The 23,078-nt window shown below is 37.1% G+C and overlaps 1 protein-coding gene across 1 annotated transcript in view; it reads right to left on the reverse strand.

Annotated features, from left to right (window-relative positions):
- LOC124723153 (bromodomain adjacent to zinc finger domain protein 2B-like) overlaps positions 1-23,078 on the reverse strand; it is a 302,554-nt gene that overhangs the window by 17,548 nt on the left and 261,928 nt on the right. The window contains exons 29-31 of the mRNA XM_047248344.1: positions 16,494-16,615; positions 6,442-6,583; positions 6,197-6,324 (exon numbers count right to left, since the gene is read on the reverse strand). Coding sequence (XP_047104300.1) covers positions 6,197-6,324; positions 6,442-6,583; positions 16,494-16,615 — 392 coding nt within the window. The remainder of the gene's footprint in view (positions 1-6,196; positions 6,325-6,441; positions 6,584-16,493; positions 16,616-23,078) is intronic.

Here is a 23,078-nt window from a genome sequence, read left to right on the forward strand (position 1 = left end):
AAGAGGAGTGAAGGTAAAGGAACTGAGAGCTTTAGGAAAATGGGCAAAGTTTGTAAAAGTCACCCAGAACTCTAGGTCAGGGGAGACTTACCCACACGGGATGAGATGGAAAGTCTTTTCATTGCGTCCAGTTAAGTTTCTCCTGGCTCTATCCCTTTTCTTAAAGCTCTCCAGTTCTTTTCCCTTCACCCCTCTTCTTCCCATTCAAGCCTTCAGCTGGAAGAAGGAGCCATGTGCTCCAAAAGTTTGCATAAGCAAAACCTTTTTTTTATATGTTTTCTTGCCGCCACTTGGTCAGTAGATTTTTCATCTATCCAATTACATTACTACATAATTTGCAATAAAAAGTTTATTACTACTGCTTACTATTTAGTTCAAACATCATGATGGTAAAGTGAAAAGCACTCAGTCTGTCACAAAGATGGCACTGATGTAAATAATTTTTTTTTTCCTTGTTATGTTGGTAGATGTTGTACTATACCCCATGTCAACTATCAACTTCATCAGCAAAATAATTTTGTTTGTATGGTTTTTTTATAAAGTAATCAAAATGACTATATTTTATTTGGATGGATAACTAGGAATAGCATATATTTGTTCTAGACTATTTATAACTTAAATAAATTATTTCAGAATTGCTGAAGGTTTATAACAAGTCTCCTCCATTTTCAGCACTTCATAAATGAGCAGCTCAATTGAAACTTGGGTCATGCTTCTCTTAAAGATGATCCATGTGAAGGATAACCCAAAACTACAACCACAGAAAAACACAGTGAGTAAGTTCACAATTTGGTTTGGTGATTTGTGATTAAAGAAGAATAAAACAATAATCATATCAGATAAAACAGAGCAGCATATTTTATGTGAAAAATTAACTATGAAAAAGTTTTGTCAACACTGATGCTGGCCTTCTTGCATGCTGACCAAAAGTAAATGCAAAAATGGAGTTCTCTGCAACTAAAACCATTGGTTGGAAACTGATGCCACTGGAACAATGAGGGCAAAGTTGATTTCATCTGATAGAACAGTTATGGCTTATGTTTTTATGTGATTAAAACATTGGACAATGTCTATTTACCTAAAAGAGACAATGCCAAAAAATAAATGCATTTTGATACATATAAAAGAAACAGTCTTTCATTTCCAAGCTGAAAATTTGTAACCTTGTTCCTATACCATACATAAAATTCCTGCACAGATTGTGTGTTGTATTTGATGTTCTCAACTAACAGTAGTGTATTTTTTTATCAGCAAGCAATTACAGATCATCCTCATTGTGCAGTTAACAGTAGTTGCAAAATCTGCACTTCATTGCACCAAGATTTAGTGGATTCTTTTTAATTTGGGGGTTAGTTGAAAATTATTTAGTTGGTCACCAGCAGAAAAATAGATTATGCCATGTATACTGGTACATCTAAGTACTCTTTCCATATTTTTCATTTAGTATTATACTTTTAAACCTTTTAGAGTGAAAATAAATTTAAGCTTTCAAGCTACCACCTATTCAAATTTAGAAATTTTCTATTTTTATGGCCTGACTACTTAGGCATCACAACTTACTTCATTAAAGCTTTGCCTCTCAGGTTGAGTTCATTTTAATAAAAATCTTTACAACTAGTGAACTCTTACTCTTTGTCAAGGACATATTAATCCCCTCTACTCAGATGATCTATCAAGGCAGATACTATTGTACACCATTCTTAATCAATCCTAATCATTTATTTCCCTATAATTTTAGTGGATTTATATGGCTTGTCACAAAATTAGTCTCAGAAGGTGCTGTATCCTGCTACAGGTGCACGGGAATGTGAGTGCGCTGAGTGTAGTGTCACTGCACATGTGTGCTTAAGTCAACCTATTGTATAGTAACCAAGTAATACACGAAACTGATCCAAGTAACACAATTGTGGCTTCAATCATAAACCTCTGAACAATAATGGAAATAATCTCTCATGACTCCACACATAACAAGACAAATGAATGTAAATGAACAACAACACCTGATGGTATTTCAGAAAGTTTTGGCATTGTTTTGTGGTTGAAAATGATCACTGGATTTGTTTAGTGCCATTGGCACTACAGGAAAGGACAACAGTGTAGTGCATTTTTTCATGTCCACTTGTTTTTATAATTACGGTTTTAGCACCTTTCATGGCAACAGTTCTCTTACTCGGCACATCAAATGTCAGAAGTTGCAACATAAGCAATAAACAGAAAGTTGCTGTGCATTAATCAGAATAACTGATGTGAGCAGTACATACTAAAAGAACATAGTGAGAGTGAGTCAGCTCTACTCCGCACATACATAGGCACAAGTAGACAACACAGCGGGGACTGTGTCGTGTCCACACTTCCTACAGGGGCCTGCACTGATACAGTTGGCAGTCATTTTAAGTATGCATGCACAGGGACACTACACTCGGCACACTCAGACTTACGTGTACTAGTAGCAGGATAGGGCAAACGGGAATGGGGAAATGGCTCACCATTTAATGGAACTGATACTCAACCACAGACGTGCATTGATAAGCTGATTAAAACTCAATGAATCCTTTGAGAAGGCAAAGGTCAACTTGAGTAGCAAGCAGAAAACTTTATTTCATGAGGAACCACAGCCAAAATCCTATAAGATGTTTCCCTCAAAATGGCAACGTCCTATTAAAATTACCTATGCTCTATTTAACTGAAGGTAACGTGCTCCTCATATCCTCCCATAATTAACATCATTTAAATATTCCTACTGGTTCTTTTGCACTGTAGGGTGAATATTTTATCAAAGCACATTAAGAATATGGTATGGCAACCATTTGTTATGAATTAGCACTGAAACATTCATAAAGATTTGGAGACTAGTCCAAAAATATCTAATACTAGCACATTTCATTTTCTTAACAATATACTATCCTTTCAAATGATTGCTATTTGTTTAGATTTATTCATTGGAGATGGTGTTATAAGTGGCTGTTACTTGTGTAAAACATGGCAAAAACTACATAGAGTCACAAATTTTTATTTTTATTCAAGATGCACAATTTAATTAGAATCCTGAGAATCTTACTGCTGTATTTCATTAATATTTGTAAGCGGTAATTTCCATTAGTAATGCTAATCGTACACAGGTTTGTTACAAGTCAATACAGTTGCCATGACCTTTTTATTTATTTATTTATTGTTAAAGTTATTGACTTGTTCTGGAAACTGTAGCATAAAATTCATGCACAAAGAAATTAAAGCCTTTAAATTCCACATTACTATGATTTTCTTATGTATTTTAACGTTATTATTCCATGTACACATTATAAATGCATAAACATGCCAAACAATAACTGAGTAGAAATATATTACGTTATTTTCAGTGTTGATATGTTGCTATTGATAAGATGAAAGCTTCCTACAGATTTCAAAGATTATTTGTATGCTGTACACGCATATGATTATTAGAATAATTTCATGTTCATCACCAAGTTTTGGTCAGCAAAAAGAGAGATGGTGGAACACAATTCACGGTTACCAAATTGTGGACCAGATAAAATTCCTACACATGAGTTTACAAGAATAATGTCTTCTCTCACTCCAGACCATGACCGTTTTATCGACTGAGGCGCTTGTTTGATTTTATGTTGCTTTAAAGCTCCCTTCGGCATGAATTCCTGTAAGGTTTCATCCATCATCCATTTGTTCCATTCCTCTCCCATACACTTTAAATAGTTTATTTATCAAGACATCAAAAGGTCACAATCCACTCAGAATAACAGCATGCTCTGTATTTCCCTGTCTCAGTTTCTCTTTCAGGGAATTTTTCAAATGACTACTAAACTGATCATGCACAAGAAGAGAACTCTTCTTCAATAAAGCACCTTTTCTTCTCTCCCCCACTCTGTTAATCCACAATTCTATACCAGCTTCATCCATCCCACCCTTGTAACATACATGAACAACATCAGACAGTATTTCAGAAGGTTTTGGCATTGTTTCGCACCTGAAAATTATCAGTGGATTAGATTTATTACCATCAGCACAACACAAAATAACAACAGTGTAATGCATTTTTTCATGTCCACTTGTTTTTATAGTTACAGTATTAGCACCTGTCATGACAACAGTTCTGTTACTCGGACATTAAATGTAAGAAGAGTTTTGTCCACGTTCGTTATTTGGCTTATTCCACACTGGTTTTCTTTTGATGCTGAATAATAAAGCAACGGAAAGATAATATTTTCTCTTCATACCCTTTTGGAATTTTCTGAGCTATTTTGGTTTTAATTTGCAGGCTAAGTCAATGATGCTTCATAAACCTGTATCACCAACCAACTCCACCCTTGAAGTCATTTAAGTTGCACTGTAGCACTAGCTTACGAGTGTGGATAATTTTTGTATGAAGTTCAATGCCATTTTGATGGTGTCCTTGAATCCATTTCAATATGTCATATTGCAGTTTTGGCCATTTTGCACCCAATCCTCTATTTGCACAGTTAATCTTCCTCATTTTTTTCAGTTCTTCTTTACTAGTCCACCAATTATGAATGGTTCTTTCCATTGGTGGAGGGCCAAAATGCTGCTCAGCTCCTCTGTTTCCAAGTTGTTCTGCATATGCTATTACTTTCAATTTTCGAAACTAGCTACATATGAAAATATTGTACATTACCAATAACACAGATCACTTTCAATCCAAGTTCACTCGGACCGTACATTGCAATGACACTTCATAGGCTAGACAATGTTCTGGGTTTGTGATGGCAGTGTGGGAGGGAAACAGTGTTAGCAAGCTTGTGAATCCCTGCAACTCGTGTTCGTTGCATCGGTGCACTGCTGCTGCCAGTTGAATCCAGTGTTGCCAGATAGAGACAGGTTTCCCATGGCATAAAATATTTGACCATTTTTAAGACTGGTGGGAATTTTAAATCAAACACTGGACATTTTTATATTAATTTTGAATATAAGATGCACCTGAATTTTGGAGGCAATTTTTTGAAGATATAAGTGCACTTATAGTCTGCATAAGACTCCCAGCCATTAGTCAAGAAGGGTAGACAATATATGTTTGTACAAGGCTTCACTGTTGCCATTATTTTTATTCTATACTCTTTCATAATATCCCTAATACAATAAGATACTACACGACACCACATGGAGTCAGTTTTCAGCTACCTCCGTGGACAATGATGTGATAATACTGGGCCATGACCATAGTTCAATGATGAGCATGGGACTTTTATTTAGCCCTTCATTTAAATCTGCACATTTAACTGATGTTGACTATGAGGATAAGATGAACTAAAGTTGTTAAGTACTGCCTGTCATATTTGTATCTAAGAATTCCTTTATGTCAATATTAAATTTATTTGTACTCTGCCTGGTATTTAAAGTGAATATTGTTCAGAAAATAAGTGCAAATTGTTAAAAATCTCTGTCGCTATTCAACGAGAACATATCTGTATTGGTAAATGCAACTTCCATTACTTACAGCAGCCTAAACATTATGGAACAAAGAAAACGATGGTCATTTAACCCATGCTAATTTAATTTGTTTCATATGAAGGAAATATTATATTATCTGTCCCATTGGAAGGACTTTTCCCTTGTTAAGTGTTCAACTTCAAAGTCACTATCCATCCCATTCTTTTCATCCATATTTCCAAAAATATTAGGAAAGTTAAATATGGCTTTTATTACAGAAGTTTATTCTGGTCCTGGCAGAAACAAACTACATTAAGCATGTCCAACCAAAGTATTTGCAAACAGTGCAAAAATTCATATTTAACACATTTGTCCATGTGTGGTGTATGCTATGATCAACTGTCAGTTCAGTTGTTTAATTACCTTAGATAAAGATATACCTACTTTGCAAGTGCTCTGGTATACAAAGAAAAGTGTCTGTAACAAGTGTTCCTTTGAAGATTATACCTTTAATGATACAGCAAAAACTTGCAAGTGACAATTGTGATACTGAAAATCAACAGGGAGAGAAGGTGGGAAACTTGGAGCCACTATAAATTAAATTAACTGTTTTATATAATCAAGACAAACAAACAAAAGGATGAAGTCACAACTTAATTAAGTTTAAATGAGAACATAATAAGATTCACAGTTATGCAGCCACTATACCATAGTCATATTATGAGAGACATTTTAAGGTTAAGTAAATTATTCTCTTTTATGTCAATCTATTACATAAAATCATTGTGAAATAACTTACCTTGCTGGAACATGGTCACTACTCTCACTTTCGCGTGGTTTAGAATGGCCACCTGAACGACGGCCGCTGTTTCGCTTCTTTGGTTGTTTTGACTGACAAGTTGGACAGAACCACTTCCCTCGTGGAACCTACATGATTTTTCACAATAGATTTTTAGTCATTTAAGTAAGTGTATGACACCTTTCATATTACAGTTTGATGCTTGTTGTACAGTATATATAATTTAAACTTGTAGACTATCTTACCTTACTTAATACAGGCTGAAGACAATCCGTGTGGTATGCTCTAGGACATACATCACACAATACAAGATTTTTGCCCGTCTTTTTTCCACATACTATGCAGTTTCGTTCCCCTGTTGCTTTATTCATGCATTCAAAGCAGTACCTGTGATAAAATAAAAACAATTGTAGCTAAACAATAATTGCATGGATGTACTTTTATACAAAAATGTTATCTCACAGTTACTTGTAAATTATAATTAATTAAGTATAAAAACTCTTCTGTATGTGACATTTAAACATATTCAGTTTGCGAGCATTCCTCAGATTTGACTCATCAAGACATACAAGTTACGAACTGAGATTCACGTGGAATTAAATATCAGTGTTGCATCATGGAGTGTTGTTGTTGTCGTCGTCGTCTTCAGTCCGAAGACTGGTCTGATGCAGCTCTTCATACACGTCTATCCTATGCAAGTCTCTTCATCTCTGCATAACACTGCAGCCTACATCCATTTGAACGTGCTTATTGTAACCGAGCGGAGTGCCGCAGTGGTTAGACACTGGACTCGCATTCGGGAGGACGATGGTTCAATCCTGCGTCCGGCCATCCTGATTTAGGTTTTCCGTGATTTCCCTAAATCGCTCCAGGCAAATGTCGGAATGGTTCCTTTCAAAGGGCATGGCCAACTTCCTTCCCCATCCTTCCCTAATCCGATGAGACCGATGACCTCACTGTCTGGTCTCCTTCCCCAAAACAACCAACCAATTTGCTTATTGTATTTAATCCCCAAGTCCATCCATTACCAACTGATGATTCTTGGTACCTCAGGATGTGTCCTATCAATTAATCTTTTATTTTAGTCAGTCTGAGGCATAAAGTTCTTTGTTCCCCAACTTGATTTATATCTCATCATTAGTTATTCAACCTATCCACCTAATATTCAACGTTCTTCTGTAGCAAAACATTTCAAAAGCTTCCATTCTCTTATTGCCTGGACTGTTTGTTATAATTTATGTTTCACTTCTGTACAAGGCTACACTCCAGGTAAATATGTCTCCCTTCATGGATTAGGTGATAACACCTGTTCCAGTCAACAATATCCCGCCATCTCTTCCATGGTCTTGCCCTCATCTACATCTAGATGACTACTCTGCAGTTCCCACTTACATGCCCGGCAGAGGGTTCTTTGAACCACCTTCAGACTATTTCTCTACCATTCCATTCTCTAACAATGCATGGAAAAACTGAACACTTAAATCTTTCTGCATGAGTTCTGATTTCTCTTATTTTATTATGAAGATCATTTCTCCCTATGTAGGTTGGCAAGAACAAAATATTTTCAAATTCAGAGGAGAAAATTGGTAACTGAATTTTCATGAAAACATCCTGTCGCAATGAAAAACACTTTTGTTTTAATGAATGTCATCCCAAGTTGGTTGTCACATCCATGAAACACTCTGCCTTATTTCATGATAATGCGAAATGAGTTGCCCTTCTTTGAACTTTTTTGATGTCCTCTATCAATCTTATCTGGTACAGCAATACTCTAGCAGTGGATGAACAAGCGTAGTGTCTTGTCCCTGTTGGTTTGTAGTTAAGAATTTGCTCTGGAAGTTTATCTTCTTCAGACATTCTATCTAAATGTTCCCACCTTGTTACCATAAGGGGTAGGCAAATGAAAATGAGACAGATGGGAGGAAAAGTAAGTAAACTCTTTATTATTTCAAAAGTAATTGCCAAAGTTGGTAATACATTATCCCACTGCGAGACAAAATGGTGAGTGCCTGCATGAAAAAATGTTTGCGGTTGTCTTTGAAACCATTATTGTACCTAAGCATGCACAGTTTCATCCGAAGCAAATTTACAGCCACAAATGTATTTCTTCAGGGCTCCAAAAATATGGAAATTGCTCGGGAAGAGATAGAGGCTGTATGGAGAATGTGTAGGGATTTCCAGTGAAACTTTAGCAACACAGTCGAAACAACCCTGGCAACATGTGGTTTGCTTTTGTAGCATATTTCTAATAGTTTTACAGATTGCGCTGAATTTTACAATCTCAATATGAGTTTCATGGTCAAAATTACATCCTACATTACAACCAAGATACTGAAAGTTGATAACATTCCTGTATTAAATTATTTATTACAATTTTAGATGTTATAGAGGATTTTCCCTCGAATGTCATTACTTTTGCTTTATTAGAGGGTATTTTCATGTTATATTAAGATGATATACAGCTCTTTGAAGATTATCTTCATTTTTTATCATCTACAAATTGTAGAGTATTAAAACATTTCTCACTGTTGATCTTTAAGCCATAGGTGATATTGTGTTTCCAAGCCCTGATGAGGTCACATACATAGATGATGAAAAGATTCAGAGACAGCCATATCCTTGTCTACAGTGTTGTTGTTAACTGTTTAAACAAGTTATCACTATTTTCACTATAATTTTTGTCCGTTTGTAAAGAGCTTTCATGGAGTTAATTAGATATGCTAGGAAGTCTCTCTTCTCTATAGTCTGCTGCAGTAGCTGTGTACTGACTTTGTCAAAAGCTTTTTCATGATCTAAAAACGCTATGTGCATCTCCAAGTTACTTTCTTTTCTTTCCTCTACCAGTGGTTTTATACTAAAATTATCCATATAATAATGAGAGGATAGTAGTAGCTCCTTTTAGGATTGACAGGTGGCAGTAGAGATGAAAGATTCTGTAACATTTAAATTTATACTTGATTTTGACAATTTTCGCTTCTTCAAAAATGCTTATCTTGCTCTCCCAGACATAAAAAGTGACAACAGCTGGGAGAGTCGTGTGCTGACCACATTTCCTTTCGTATTTGCATCCGGTGATGTCAAAGGGCAGAGCATGGACAGTGGCCGGTCAGTACCATTGGGCCTTCAAGGCCTGTTCAGACCTGTTTCTCTCAGCAATCTGCAGTTTATATCCTCTTTACTTTAGACATCATCAGTTATTTTGCTATCCAAGCAGCAGAACTCGTCTACTACTTTTAGCATCCTTTTGTAATCTAATTCCCTTGCATTGCCTGATTTAATACGGCTACATTCCATTACCTTTGTTCTATTTTTGTTGATGTTCATCTTACAACCTCTTTTCAAACAGTGTACATTCTGTACAACTGCTCAGCTAAGATCTTTACCATCTCTAACAGTATTACAGTTTTACCAACAAAACCTCATAGTTTTTATTTTTTCTTCTTGAACTTTAATTCCCTATATAAATTTCTCATTGGTTTCCTTCACACCTTATTCTATGTACAGACTGAAAAACAGCAGGAATAAACTACAACCCTGTCGCACTCCCTTCTCGACTATTGCTTCCATTTCATGTCCTTCAGCTCTCATAATTGCAGTCTGGTTTATGTATAAGTTGTGAATACCTGACACTCCTTGTGTTAATCCCTCCTACCGTGACAATGTCAAAAAGTGTAGGAAGACATTTTGGTATATCATCATTGTACAAGTTTGGAACTAATTTAGAAATCAATCTGTTCATAATAAAAAAAGAAGAATGATCACTTAGCTTCTGGTATGAGAAGATTTTTCAAATGAAAATGCAGGATGAAAGGCAAAAAGTATCTGACTTAGTAGGGCCGAAATTTTATTCTCCAAAAGCAACGCTGAAGCTGAAGTTCATCACAATTGTAAACTAACATTCCACAGATCTCACAGATGATGACACACACAGTCCCTCTGCACTCATTGATTTGACAACACATCCAACAACATATTCTCACACATAATATGCTGGATATTCCATTGAAATGAAGGAAGATTATGGTTTAATTTATCGATTACGATGTTTTTAGCAATGAGGTATAAGCAGGAATTGTGTAAGCATAGAGAAGGAAATCAGCTGTCTCCTTTTCAAAGAAGGAATTTCAGTATTTGCATTAAGTGATGTACGGTAACCATGGTGTTATCTGGATAGCTGAACTTGTTAACACACCACTTTCAGGATTTGGGACGGCATACCAGTCCTGTATTGAATCTGACTGATGGATTAACAAGGGCATGTATGCCGGACAGTCTGAGTGAGGTTTTCATGTGGTTTCCCACATCCAACTAGGTGATTACTGGCTGGTACCCATGTCCCATCTCAGTTACAGGATTTAAAAATTCTTCAAAAACATTTTCACTGTTTCACATGCCATAACACTAGATGCAAACAGATGGGGTACACAAATTAATAAGACACACAAATAGTAGATTTTGAATCTAATTCATATCTACACTATTCTGTAACTTACTATATCTGTTATAATTGACCTCTGTGAGCAATTATATTTCTCAAACTGCAATAACTACACGAGTCTAGTCAGCAACGATAGGCAGAAGTTTCCTGTTATTTGTTGCAGTAAAGTTACCAATACTGTAACCACTTTTACTGTTTCTAATGTGGGAGAATGTGATATACAGTTATGAGTTTGAAGATGTGAGCTCTCAGGTGTGCAGTGTCTACAGTGTAAAGTCAGTATGTGTGATAGTTCACTGCAGAGGCTTATGGAAACTAATGTCTCTTTCCTCTCACTTGAAGATAGGATATATGGAGACTGACAGTGGGTATCAAATTAGTTAAGAAAAATAAAAATTAATGTAATGAAATTGCACAATTTTGCAGATTGGACATTTACAAGAAAATACATAGACTGCACATGTGGTTACTATATCACAAACAAATGGTACTGTTTTCCATGTTTGTTGTGTCCAAAAGAAATCACTGGGTGCAAGCAGACTTGGATGCTAAGAGACACTGATTATCTCACACATTTACAACAGAAGACAAAGAAACATGAGTGGTCTGAATCACATATGACTGCACAGCTAGCGTACAATCTTTTATGGATACAGGATATTAGACAACAACTGGACAGTGCTTATAGGCAGTCAGCTGAAAGACATAATGATGAGAGTTTTCCATGTTTGTTGTGTCCAAAAGAAATCACTGGGTGCAAGCAGACTTGGATGCTAAGAGACACTGATTATCTCACACATTTACAACAGAAGACAAAGAAACATGAGTGGTCTGAGTCACATATGACTGCACAGCTAGTGTACAATCTTTTATGGATACAGGATATTAGACAACAACTGGACAGTGCTTATAGGCAGTCAGCTGAAAGACATAATGATGAGAGTTGCAAAAACAATTACTTACCCTCTAAAATTATAGACTGTATTAAATGTTTTAGTGGTTTGAGCTCACACTTTGTGGACATGAGGAGTGATTCATCAAATCCAGAAACTTTTCACATCATATAAATTTCACTGTTGAACTTGATGCTGCGTGTAGCAATCACCTTTTGGAGGCAATGTTTTCAAAGTCACTTCTAAATGTATTCAAAATGATTTACTGGAGGTTTATCATGACTGAGTAAGAGTGGAAATCACTGCCGCTGATTTTCTGTCAGTTACTGCAGATGAGACAACTGACACTTCAAGAGTTTGTTGTTGTTACAAGATATGTTTTCTCTGAGGGTAAACCTGTAGAATGGTTTTTGACTTTCCTCGCTCCTCATGGACAGATACAAAAATATTAACAGAACCACTTAAAGGAACTTTACTGGATATTTGGATAATTCAGAGAGAGTTATTTGTCAGAGATATGATGGTGCAGCTGTTATAAGTGATCATCATTCAGGTGTACAGACTCTTCTCAAAGAGCATTTTAAACATTCCTACTTTGTTCGTTGTTATGCCCATAAGTTGCATCTGATTTTAGACCAAGCAACGAATTGGAATATGAATGTTTTTTGCTGATCTTCATGGAATTCCCAAATGTTTTTCATAATTCTTCACAATGAACAGCAATGCTAACTGACACAGTGAACAGGAAAGTCCCTCATGTTTCCAACATGAGATGGAATTTTAGTCAAGAGCTGTGCAACTTGTGTACAAAAACTGAGAGTTACTTGTAGAATGCCTGGAGCAAACTGAGCTTACATCTTAGCAAACTACTACAATTACTGAAACAAGAGGGCTCCAACTGAAATTAAAGCACCCAGAATTTCAATTTGGTTGTCTGTTTTCAACCATATTATGCCGCACATTGACATATTGTACAGTCAATTACAAAAACAAGCAGCTGGACCACTGACTGTACAACAAGATGATCCCTATGTGCAGATAGTTGCTGTATCCAGCAGAGAGACAGTGACAGAAAAATGAAAGTGCAAAAACTGTTGCTGCAGAAGAAGTGTGTGATATAATAATCGCTCATGTTGTTGAATGCTTTGAATTCACAGTGCCTACTGTCGCTGCAACTTTAATAAATTCTGAAAACTTTGATTCATACAAAATTCAGTTTCCACAAACACTGCTGCAGGAATCTTCTGAAATATATCCCTCCTTTGAATGGAATAAGGTGATAATGGAGCTTCAGATACAAGACATAGGGAATGAGCTTAGAATGCTTACAGGTGCTGTTCCATTTCTACAATTCCTGTTCAAAATTTATTTGCAGGAAACTTTTAGTGAAACAATGAAACTCCTGAAAGTGACCTTTACCACACTGATAACAACATCTGAAGTGAAGCAATGTTTCTCAATCATGAAGAGAATAAAAGCTCTTCTATGAAGTACAATGAGTCAAGAGCAACTAATAGCACTACCAATGTTCTTCACTGAGAAGGACTTTATATGTAGCATCGTAGACATCTCTGAATTCGAGATTCTCTGCTTGTCAGGAGAGAAGAATAGATTTCTCTTACAAACATTCATCATAAGGTAAGTACAATTCCATACAGTAATTATTATCTTATTCATATTTAGCCTTTTTAAGTTGGTTATTTGGAATTTTTGCATTCCCTTTCCTTGTGAACCTTCTAGAAAAAACTTCACAAACTGCCACTAGTCATATCCTCTCCTAAATCAATTTCTAGAGATCTATTCTCATATTCTTTCAGTTTTTCTATGCCATAAATTACAGCTATAACAATTAAACTCTATTCTTTTGACATAGTCTTCTCTTGTGATGTCCCATGTTCAGTTTCAAGGCTACTTCTACTGGCACTTAAAACACGTCAGATATCAATAGTAAACATTTATAACTTCAGTTAAACAATTCTATTCACCTGATGGAAATCGTTTTCCTGCAAATGCTATTGTTGTATTTTGAAAGAAACACTTTATTTCATTTAGTGATTAGCTAATTTCATCCATGTGAACATTATTAATGTGGAAAGAACAATACCAAATGTTAATAATAACTTCAAGAAGAAACATGAAATAAAATCAAAAGTATTAACATATAAAAATACATGTCTCAGTTATTTACATCACAATCAGATATGCAGCATTTAACTTTTTCATATATTGATGTTTAGACTGTTCATTTTATTTCATAGTTCTTCTTGAGTCTGCTATGATTTGTACTGTCTTCTCTGATAAACACGTTTGGTGAATGGGAATCTTGTTTCCTCTGTACTGAATATGCCTCACCATTGCATGTTACCGGTTGTTTGGGCGGGTTAACTTTGCATCTTGCGTTATATCTGTTGCTGTATTGTTTTCTTTCTTAATGGTGATGCTTAAGAACTTGATCACTCAATGTGCAGATTACTGACTTCACAGCTTTATTGAGTTTTTTCTCTCTCTTTTTTGTGTTCCCAAAGTTCATCCACAAGACAAAGAACAATATTCATGTTCTTATACTTAGCATGTTCCTTTGAACCCATTTAGTGGAACTGTCCTCCCAAATATTATGCTTTCAATGTGTTTCATGAAAATATTTGCAATTGTTGATTTTGCAGAATGTGCAGAGATATTATAAGAATGCAGGTAGTGTTTGCTGTGTCTATGAGACACAGATAGAGTGTAGAGTGAATGGTAAACTGAACAGCTTTAAAGAGAATATACCTGCCTTCATAGTTGGGCAGTCAGTATGTTTGATTACAACACAGAGATATGTGTTCACATATCCAAACTACCAGAGAACCTTCCTTGGTGAGAAGATTAGGAAAGGGTGCATTTATACTTGTGACAACAACTGATGAGCTACATGAACAAGAAATAGGCTAGTGGTTCCATAGTTCAAGTCAATATTAAAAGGACACAAGACTGGGGTTCTTAGCTCTTGCCTCATATACTGGCATCCAAATGATACTATGGGTGACACAGTGACCACTGGCTTCACATGGCTGTCTGAGCTCACACGAATTTAGTATTTTTAGTTTATGACAGGAAACCAGCATACATGTAATACTAACAACATATGCGCCACATACTGTCACAATATACCAATCACCAACACAGAAGCTAAGAACGTGAGTGACAATACACACAAATACAGTAACAGATACATAAGAATATATGCAGAAAATGAACACATGTAGAGTGTGTGTGTGTGTGTGTGTGTGTGTGTGTGTGTGTGTGTGTGTGTAAAATGGAGCCAGAAATAGTTATAAGGCACTGTTAGTCACATATGTTATGCTAAACTTGGAAGGAATTCTTCTGTATTCCTGTCATTTATTCAATATTTGTAGCAAGCACAACCACTTCTTGCAGTCTGTAAGACACCAGCAATACTTAATTTCACTGCTGCCTTAAAAGCATTCCGTTTCAACTAGTGATGGGACAACTAGTCTCCGTGGCCATGTCAGTTACACGAATGTTTTCACTCATTCACTGGGTTTTAGTGGTTTCAGTCAATGCAACACAACCAACTGAAACAATTCTCTGTCAGTTGCAACCAATATGTGAACGTTTTCATTCAGTCTCTGGATTTGAGTTGTTTTTACTAACATACTTTTTCACCTTTTCCCACTAGGTCATTGGGGTGGAAAATTTTTGGAAATTTGTGGGAAGTTCCTATGGGACCAAACTGCTGAGGTCATCGGTCTCTCGGCTTACACACTACTTAAACTAACTTATGCTACGGACAACGCACACACCCACGCCTGAGGAAGGACTCAAAGCTCCGACAGAGGGAGCCGCGTTAACTGGCAAGGTGCCTCAGACCGCACGGCTACCCTGTGTGGCTGTTGGGGTGGGAGCATGGCACCACCACCATAGCCTCCTCCTATGGCCGCCAGGGCCAGGGTTGTCGCCAGCGCAAGGAGCTGGTGCGATAGCTAGCGCAAGGGCACCACTGCCTGTACCTGCACTAACGGCAACTGGCCACTCCATCACCTCCTTGCACTGGCTGTGACCCAGGCCGTGGCAGCTGCAGGACGTTGACATGAAGCATGCATGACACAGGCGTTGTCTCAGACTTTAATTTTACTTATAGATATCATCTCTTTTCAGTAACACATAATGCAAACAGTAGCAAAAATGTGTCAATGTTCCTTTCTTCTTCATGTACCCCTAAGATAACTCCTATGCTTGCTCAGTATTGTACTCCCAATGAAGCTTTATTAGTTATGTGTTAATTGCACATAGAACAGTTTAATGCACAGCATTCTATTTATCTGTTTTAAAAGGTGAACAGTAGAATTAGTCTTTCAGCACATAATGAAATGAATGTGGTTATTGCTTGTTTTCGGCTACACCTGAGGGTATGTGCACCCCGGTTTGTTTTGTATACCACTAGTTTACTTCACCTAATGAAAGTACTGCAAACTGGTTTCACTCAGAAGAATAATTGGATAACTTGGTCAGCTAAATCCCTAAGCAGTGCTTTCAATTGAATGAATGACTGAATACAAGCTTCAACCAACAGAAAAACTGAAGACTGATTTCACTTGAAAAAGAAAGAATGAATAACTAACTCATTCAGAAGTATGCCACTGGACAGTGTTGACTGTTTTCATGTACCTGCTACTTTCATGCGAAAGAAATGAATGAAAAAAATCCCTTCTATACATAAAACTACAACTGACTAATTTGACTGTTTCCATTCAGTTGCTCTCATAGGCAGATTTCACTCAAAAGAATGACAGATAATTCAACTGATACATAAAGCTACAACTGTTTTCCAACAACCAACTGAATCGATTGTCATCATTTGGTTGTTCTCTCATTAGCTTCAACCCGCCTGCCTTTTATATCAACAACAGTCAAACAAGAATTGTGTTTACAGCCCAATATTACAAGAGCTACATTATTTACTTACCAGTCCCCTTCTGGAATGTTCTCCATTTTTGGCTTGAAGCAGTATGTGTGATAGCCTTTGTCACATCCATCACACAGGAGTAACTTGTCTTCATTGTCTCCACTATGACAAAACTGGCAGTTCTGAAAAGAAACATAAATTAATATGAAATGAATTGAAACCACTATTTCCCTCCCTTCCCTTTTATGCATGCACATATATACGTGCATGCTCATATACATCTACATGTTCTAAGTGTCTCTCTCTGTCTGTGTCTGTCTGTCTGTCTGTCTCCCTCTCTCTCTCTCTCTCTCTCTCTCTCTCTCTCTCTCTCTCTCTCTCTCTCTCTCTCACACACACACACACACACTCTCTCACTAACACACACACACACACACACACACACACACACACACACACACACACACACACGAACATAGTGTGAGGATCGGAAAAGTTTGCAAATAACAACGTACATATAAAGAAACAGTGTGAATTTCCAGGTCAGCCGACCGTGGAAGAAGAAGGGTTCTGACAAAGATAAATAACATGAAAAGAGGAAGAACATGTCCTGCGAATATATTAATGTACAGAGACATATGGGTGAGTTAATTCATGGAACTGTTAAATAGGACAAACACACAAAGACTTAAGAAAATCTTCTCATACAATACTTTGTACATAATGGCATGGCTGTTTTACAGCATTGTTGGCTGCCTATTGCAACCCTATCTTTATGTCTCTTCATCTGTACAAAGCTCTCCTATTAGCTGTCTTTCCTGCTTGGTCTCCAGTCCAGCCTTTCCAAGGTCTACCACTTTTTATTCCTTCCTTGATGTCTCCCCATCCACACTTTCTGAGCTATTCCATTACCATCCATGTGTTTCCTATGGCCATATTGTTCTAGTTGTTCTCTTTTTATCCACCATACAGAAGTTGAATATATTTTCATAATTTCCTTAATGTCTTCATTCCTTACTCTATCAGTTACTGTGTTTCTACAACATCTCTAAATCATCATTTCTTTTGCATAAAGGCTTGCTTTCAGGCCACATTTCTTACATTAATAAAAATCATGTATTAAAAGCTCTCGTTAATAGTGGTGAAAATGATTTCACCCTCTGGAAGGAAACCACATATTCATGATGCCTTCTTTAATGCCTCACAGCTGATTACAAATATGAAGTAATATTCCTCAAGAGGTGGAAGTTAGAAGATCCATGTATTAGGATGCAGGAAGGATAAAGATAACCAAGTTGGTGAGCACTGTGAATTCACCATTTCTCAATCAAACAATACAAATGAAATAACAAAGCTTCTCTTTATACCTATAATATGGCAAGCCCAAAGAACCCTAAACGTGAAAGAAACATTCTCTAAATTTGTACACACAGACTACAACAATTAAGCATTTGCAGATAATGGACAGATGACTGAAACAAAATATTTACTCAGTGTTGCATATAAAAAGCCATATTATCAATATAAATTTGAGTTCAAGGTCCAGAATGCAATATTTTGAACAGCCAAGGAGTTAACCTGTGTTATAAATAGATAAATAGCAGAACAATTTTTATAACAGGCTGTGAAGATACTATGGTGGCTTTGTTTCTTCAGAAGAAATTCAAGAAAGTAGTGACAGGATTCATGATCCGGCCTGGCATACATTTCTAATTCATAACATCTGATTACTGATGGGACATAAGACAAGAAGCCTCCACGAAATAGAAGAGCTAGTAAAGTATATGTGATGTGAGATATTTTAACAGTTCTGAGTCACACATCAATTTAACAGCCTCCAGTAGACAACACATTTATATTTGAAAACTGTGAAAATGAAGTTCAATAGCTAAAAGAGCACAGCAGGTTTTAAAATAATGTAAGAACAAGAATCAAAACATTGGTCCAAGTTTCTTATAGAGCCATAAATAGTGGACAGAAGGCAAAATAAACAACAACAAAGTGTTGTACAAGCAAATTACACAACCAAGGTTTCAGAGCAAAATAAAAACAACAATGAAGTGTAATATAAGCAAATCACACAACCAAGATTTCAAGACGAGAGTATTATCAGTAGAAATGTTCAACCAACAGCATAAAACTCATCATCTTATGACACAAATAATTTCTACACTAACTCATCACTTATAAATTACTGAGAATAATTACATGGTATTCACTCCAAGTCATCTTGTAGACACATCTTTGAAGTGCTAAGCTTTCTAATTGCACCTTCACAGTGTATACATTCAATAATAATGTCCTTCACTGTTCATTACTAAAGCTATCAATGGTTTACAAAGGTATTCAATATGCAGCCCAAAAAAATCTTATCATTTGTTGATTAACACATTATGTATGACAAGTAGCAAATTAAATTTTTAATCTAATAACAAATGGGTTCTCCTGACAGTGCCTCCTATTCCATAGATGAATTTTAAATCAGAAACAACTAGAATACATAATACAGTTCACTTCACTGTTAAATTTAAATGCATTTCATTAATAAGATGAGTAGTGTAAAAGAATAATACAGGTATTTTCATTAACTTTAATGCACTGTGCTATTTAGTGATATGTGAAAGCCCAGTGTGTGGCCATATCAACATCACGTGTATACAGCCTGTGAACTGACACAGTCCACATTATTTCCATAGTTATCACATAAATGGTCGAGGTCCAGAATGCAATATTTTGAACAGCCAAGGAGTTAACCTGTGTTAAAAATAGATAAATAGCAGAACAATTTTTATAACAGGCTGTGAAGATACTATGGTGGCTTTGTTTCTTCAGAAGAAATTCAAGAAAGTAGTGATTGGAAAGACCTAGTTCACTTATATGTTGAAAACATTGTAAACAGAGTGCTGATTTCACTCAAAAGTTTCTCATGTGAACAAAATTTCAAAATTCTTTTCATGATACAAATATTGCAACTCATATAGCCTTGTTGTTGTTGTGGTCTTCAGTCCTGAGACTGGTTTGATGCAGCTCTCCATGCTACTCTATCCTGTGCAAGCTTTTTCATCTCCCAGTACCTACTGCAACCTACATCCTTCTGAATCTGCTTAGTGTATTCATCTCTTGGTCTCCCTCTACGATTTTTACCCTCCACGCTGCCCTCCAATACTAAATTGGTGATCCCTTGATGCCTCAGAACATGTCCTACCAACCGATCCCTTCTTCTGGTCAAGTTGTGCCACAAACTTCTCTTCTCCCCAATCCTATTCAATACTTCCTCATTAGTTATGTGATCTACCCATCTAATCTTCAGCATTCTTCTGTAGCACCGCATTTCGAGAGCTTCTATTCTCTTCTCATATAGCCTTAGTTTATGCAAAAATTTCAGTGAACTTCTCTTGAAAACAAAGCTTGAATTTTAAAATCCATGGCAGTATTGGCACATAGTTTTCATAAAAACAATAACAGTATATGGTTCTGTGCTTAAATAACAATAATCACAACTATTCCAAATAGTGACAACCTTTTCTGCTACACCATGTTTCTTGTTTGGAAACTCGCATACTTCAATGTGCTTGGAAGAAAGTGTTGTCTAGTTATGCTTGTTGTAAAATGTATGAGCCTTTCATGAAAATTGTGGAGAGTGTGACCACATCTATTTCACACTTGACAATGAACAATGGCCATGGAAATATGTCACATCAAGGACATGATCATGGAATTTGTGATTCCTAGGTATTCAGTACACTGAGCTGCAGGGGAATACATTGTACTGTCTACATCTACATCTGCACTCTGCGAACCACCGTCAACTGCATGGCAACGGGTATGTCCCACTGTACCAGTTATTAGGGCTCTTTCCCACTTCCATTCACTTATGGAGCACAGGAAGAATCATTGTTTAAATACCTCTGTGCATGCTGTAATTAGTCTAATCTTGTCCTCACAGTCCCTATGGGAGTGAAATGTACAGGGTTGTGATATATTCCTATAGTCATCATGTAAAGCCAGTTCTTTAAACTTTGTTAGGAGATACTATATCGCACTGCCTGCGTTTGTAAGAAATACAATGCAATGTGCTCCAAAGATGCATGTAGATTGCACAGATAGCCTAAATGGTTAAGGTGACTGCTCTCTACAAGTGGGAAATCTTGATTTGAGTCCCAGTGGGGCACGAATTTTCAACGTCATCAATCCATTCTATAGTTGGAGAGTGCCCATATTCGCAACTGTGAATACATTTACTGTATTTTTTAGCAGACTTTCTCAGGATAGTTTCCATCTATCTTCAAGAATCAGACTGTTCAGTACTTTGAACATTTCAGTGACACTCTCCTGTAGGTCAAACAAACCTGTGACTATTTGTGCTGCCTTACTCTGTATACGTTCAATATCCCCTGCTGGCCCTATCTGATGTGGGTCCCACACACTTGAGCAATATTCTAGGATGAGTCACACAAGTAACTGGTAAGCAATCTTCTCTGTAGAATGAATGCATTTCCCTAATATTCTGCCAATAAAAAGAAGTTTGCTACTTGCTTTACTCAGGACTGAACGTATGTGATCATTCCATTCCAAGTCTGTACTATGTGTTACAGCCAGGTATTTGTATGAGTTTACCAATTCCACCTGTGACTGATTTTATATTGATATGATACTACATTTGTTAGTTTTCTGAAGCACACAATTTTACATTTCTGAACATTTAAAGCAAGTTGCCAATCTTTACACCACTTGGAAACCTTATCAAGATCTGTCTGAATATTTGTGTAGATTTATGCAGAGTGTTCTTCATTGTAGATAACTGCATCTTGGCAAAAAACCTGAGATTACTATTAATACTGTCTGCAAAGTCATTGATACAACATAAACAGCAATAGACCCAACACACTTCCTGGGGCTACATCTGAAGTTACCTCTACATCTGTTGATAACTCTTCATGTGAGATACCATGCTATGTACTTTCTATGAATAAATCCTCAATCAAATCACAAATTTTGCCTGATACCCCATACATTTGTACTTTCAATGTTAAGTGTAGGTGTGGTACAGGGTCAACTGATATTTAGAAATTGAGAAATATTGCATCTAGCATCTCCTAAATCCATTGCTTTCAGGAAGTCATGTCATTGTCACATCACAGCTACAATCAAGTCCTAGTCCAAAGGCAGGGTGGTCGATGAAGCATAAAACTTACAATTGAAAGGATGTTTATTACTGACACTAATATATAGCCAGAACAGAACTAATCTCCTAGGTGGAGACTGCAGTTATTTATATAAGCAATGGATATTCCATAATGTTAGTATTTATACAACCATGGCATATTCCAGACATACAAACGTTACAAACATAAGATATGAGGGTTGGAACTTAAATAGTGGCAACTATTTATTCACAACCGATACAAAAGAATTACACGTTTGCACCTGTAACTATCCTTCAAAGTAGTCACCAGCATTGTGTAGAACCCATTGCCAGCGATGTGGAAGGCGTAGTATACCATTAGCAGAGCCCGTTCTGTTGATGGTGTGAATGGAGTGGTCTACTGCCTGTCAAATCTCTGGAACAGTTCTGAAATGAATGCCATGAAGTGGTTCCTTCATCTTCAGAATCAAATCAAAGTCACAAGGAATAAAGTCCGGGGAATAGGGTGGATGGTACAGTACTTCCCAGTCCCATCGACCGAACAGAGCAGCCACAGCTTGCGCAGTATGCGCCTGTGCATTGTCACACAAAATGATGGGGGGTTTGCACAGAAAGTGTCACCGCTTATTTTACAGAGCTGGTCACAGGTGATGCTCCAAAAATGAACAGTAATACTGTGCACTGACAGTCTGCCATGGAGGAATGTAATGCATTAGGATAGCACCATCACACTCGTACATGAGAATCACCATAACTTTCACCATGCTGGGGCTCTGACACACTTTCGGCTTTCGCGGCGACCCACAATTACGCCATTCGTTGGAGTGGCGTTTCAGTTTTGGCTCATACGATGTGGCCCACGTCTCATCCAGTGTTATGATTCAGCATAAGAAAGCCTCTCCTTCGCCCTCATAGCACTCCAAGTGCATCTGAGTAGCATCATAACGCATCTATTTCTGCATTTCCATCAAGTCATGCGGAACCCATCATGATGCAATTTTTCACATGCTTCAGGATGCGAAGCACAGTCATATGCGCTAATCCGGTTTCGTGGGGGAGCTCACGAACCATATGGCAATGATCACTGTCCACTAACATGGCAATAGCATGCACTTCTTCTTCTTCAGAGATGCTAGGACGCCCTGCCCGACGCATGTCTGTCACAGTTTGCTGACCTTTGTTGAAGGCTTTTACCCAACGTGCCACTGTTCTGTATGGCAATGCTGATTCCCCGCATGCCTCTTGAAGACCTTGATGACACTGTCGTGCCGTACGATCTCTGGCACATTCAAACTTGATCCAACTCCATTGTTCCTGTTTCAAAAATATAGTGACACCATTACGCTAGACCGCTCACTCACAAGTGACTGTGGTTCCCTCATCTGTGCACATGCCGGTGACATGGGACACGAGGGTCCATTTGCTCGGAGGTAAGGTACGTATGTCAACAACGTGTGCTATCAGTGACAATAGTAGATTCGATTGCATAGTGTCTCCAC

This window comes from Schistocerca piceifrons, chromosome X, assembly GCF_021461385.2.
Source record: "Schistocerca piceifrons isolate TAMUIC-IGC-003096 chromosome X, iqSchPice1.1, whole genome shotgun sequence".
Lineage (NCBI taxonomy): Eukaryota > Metazoa > Arthropoda > Insecta > Orthoptera > Acrididae > Schistocerca > Schistocerca piceifrons.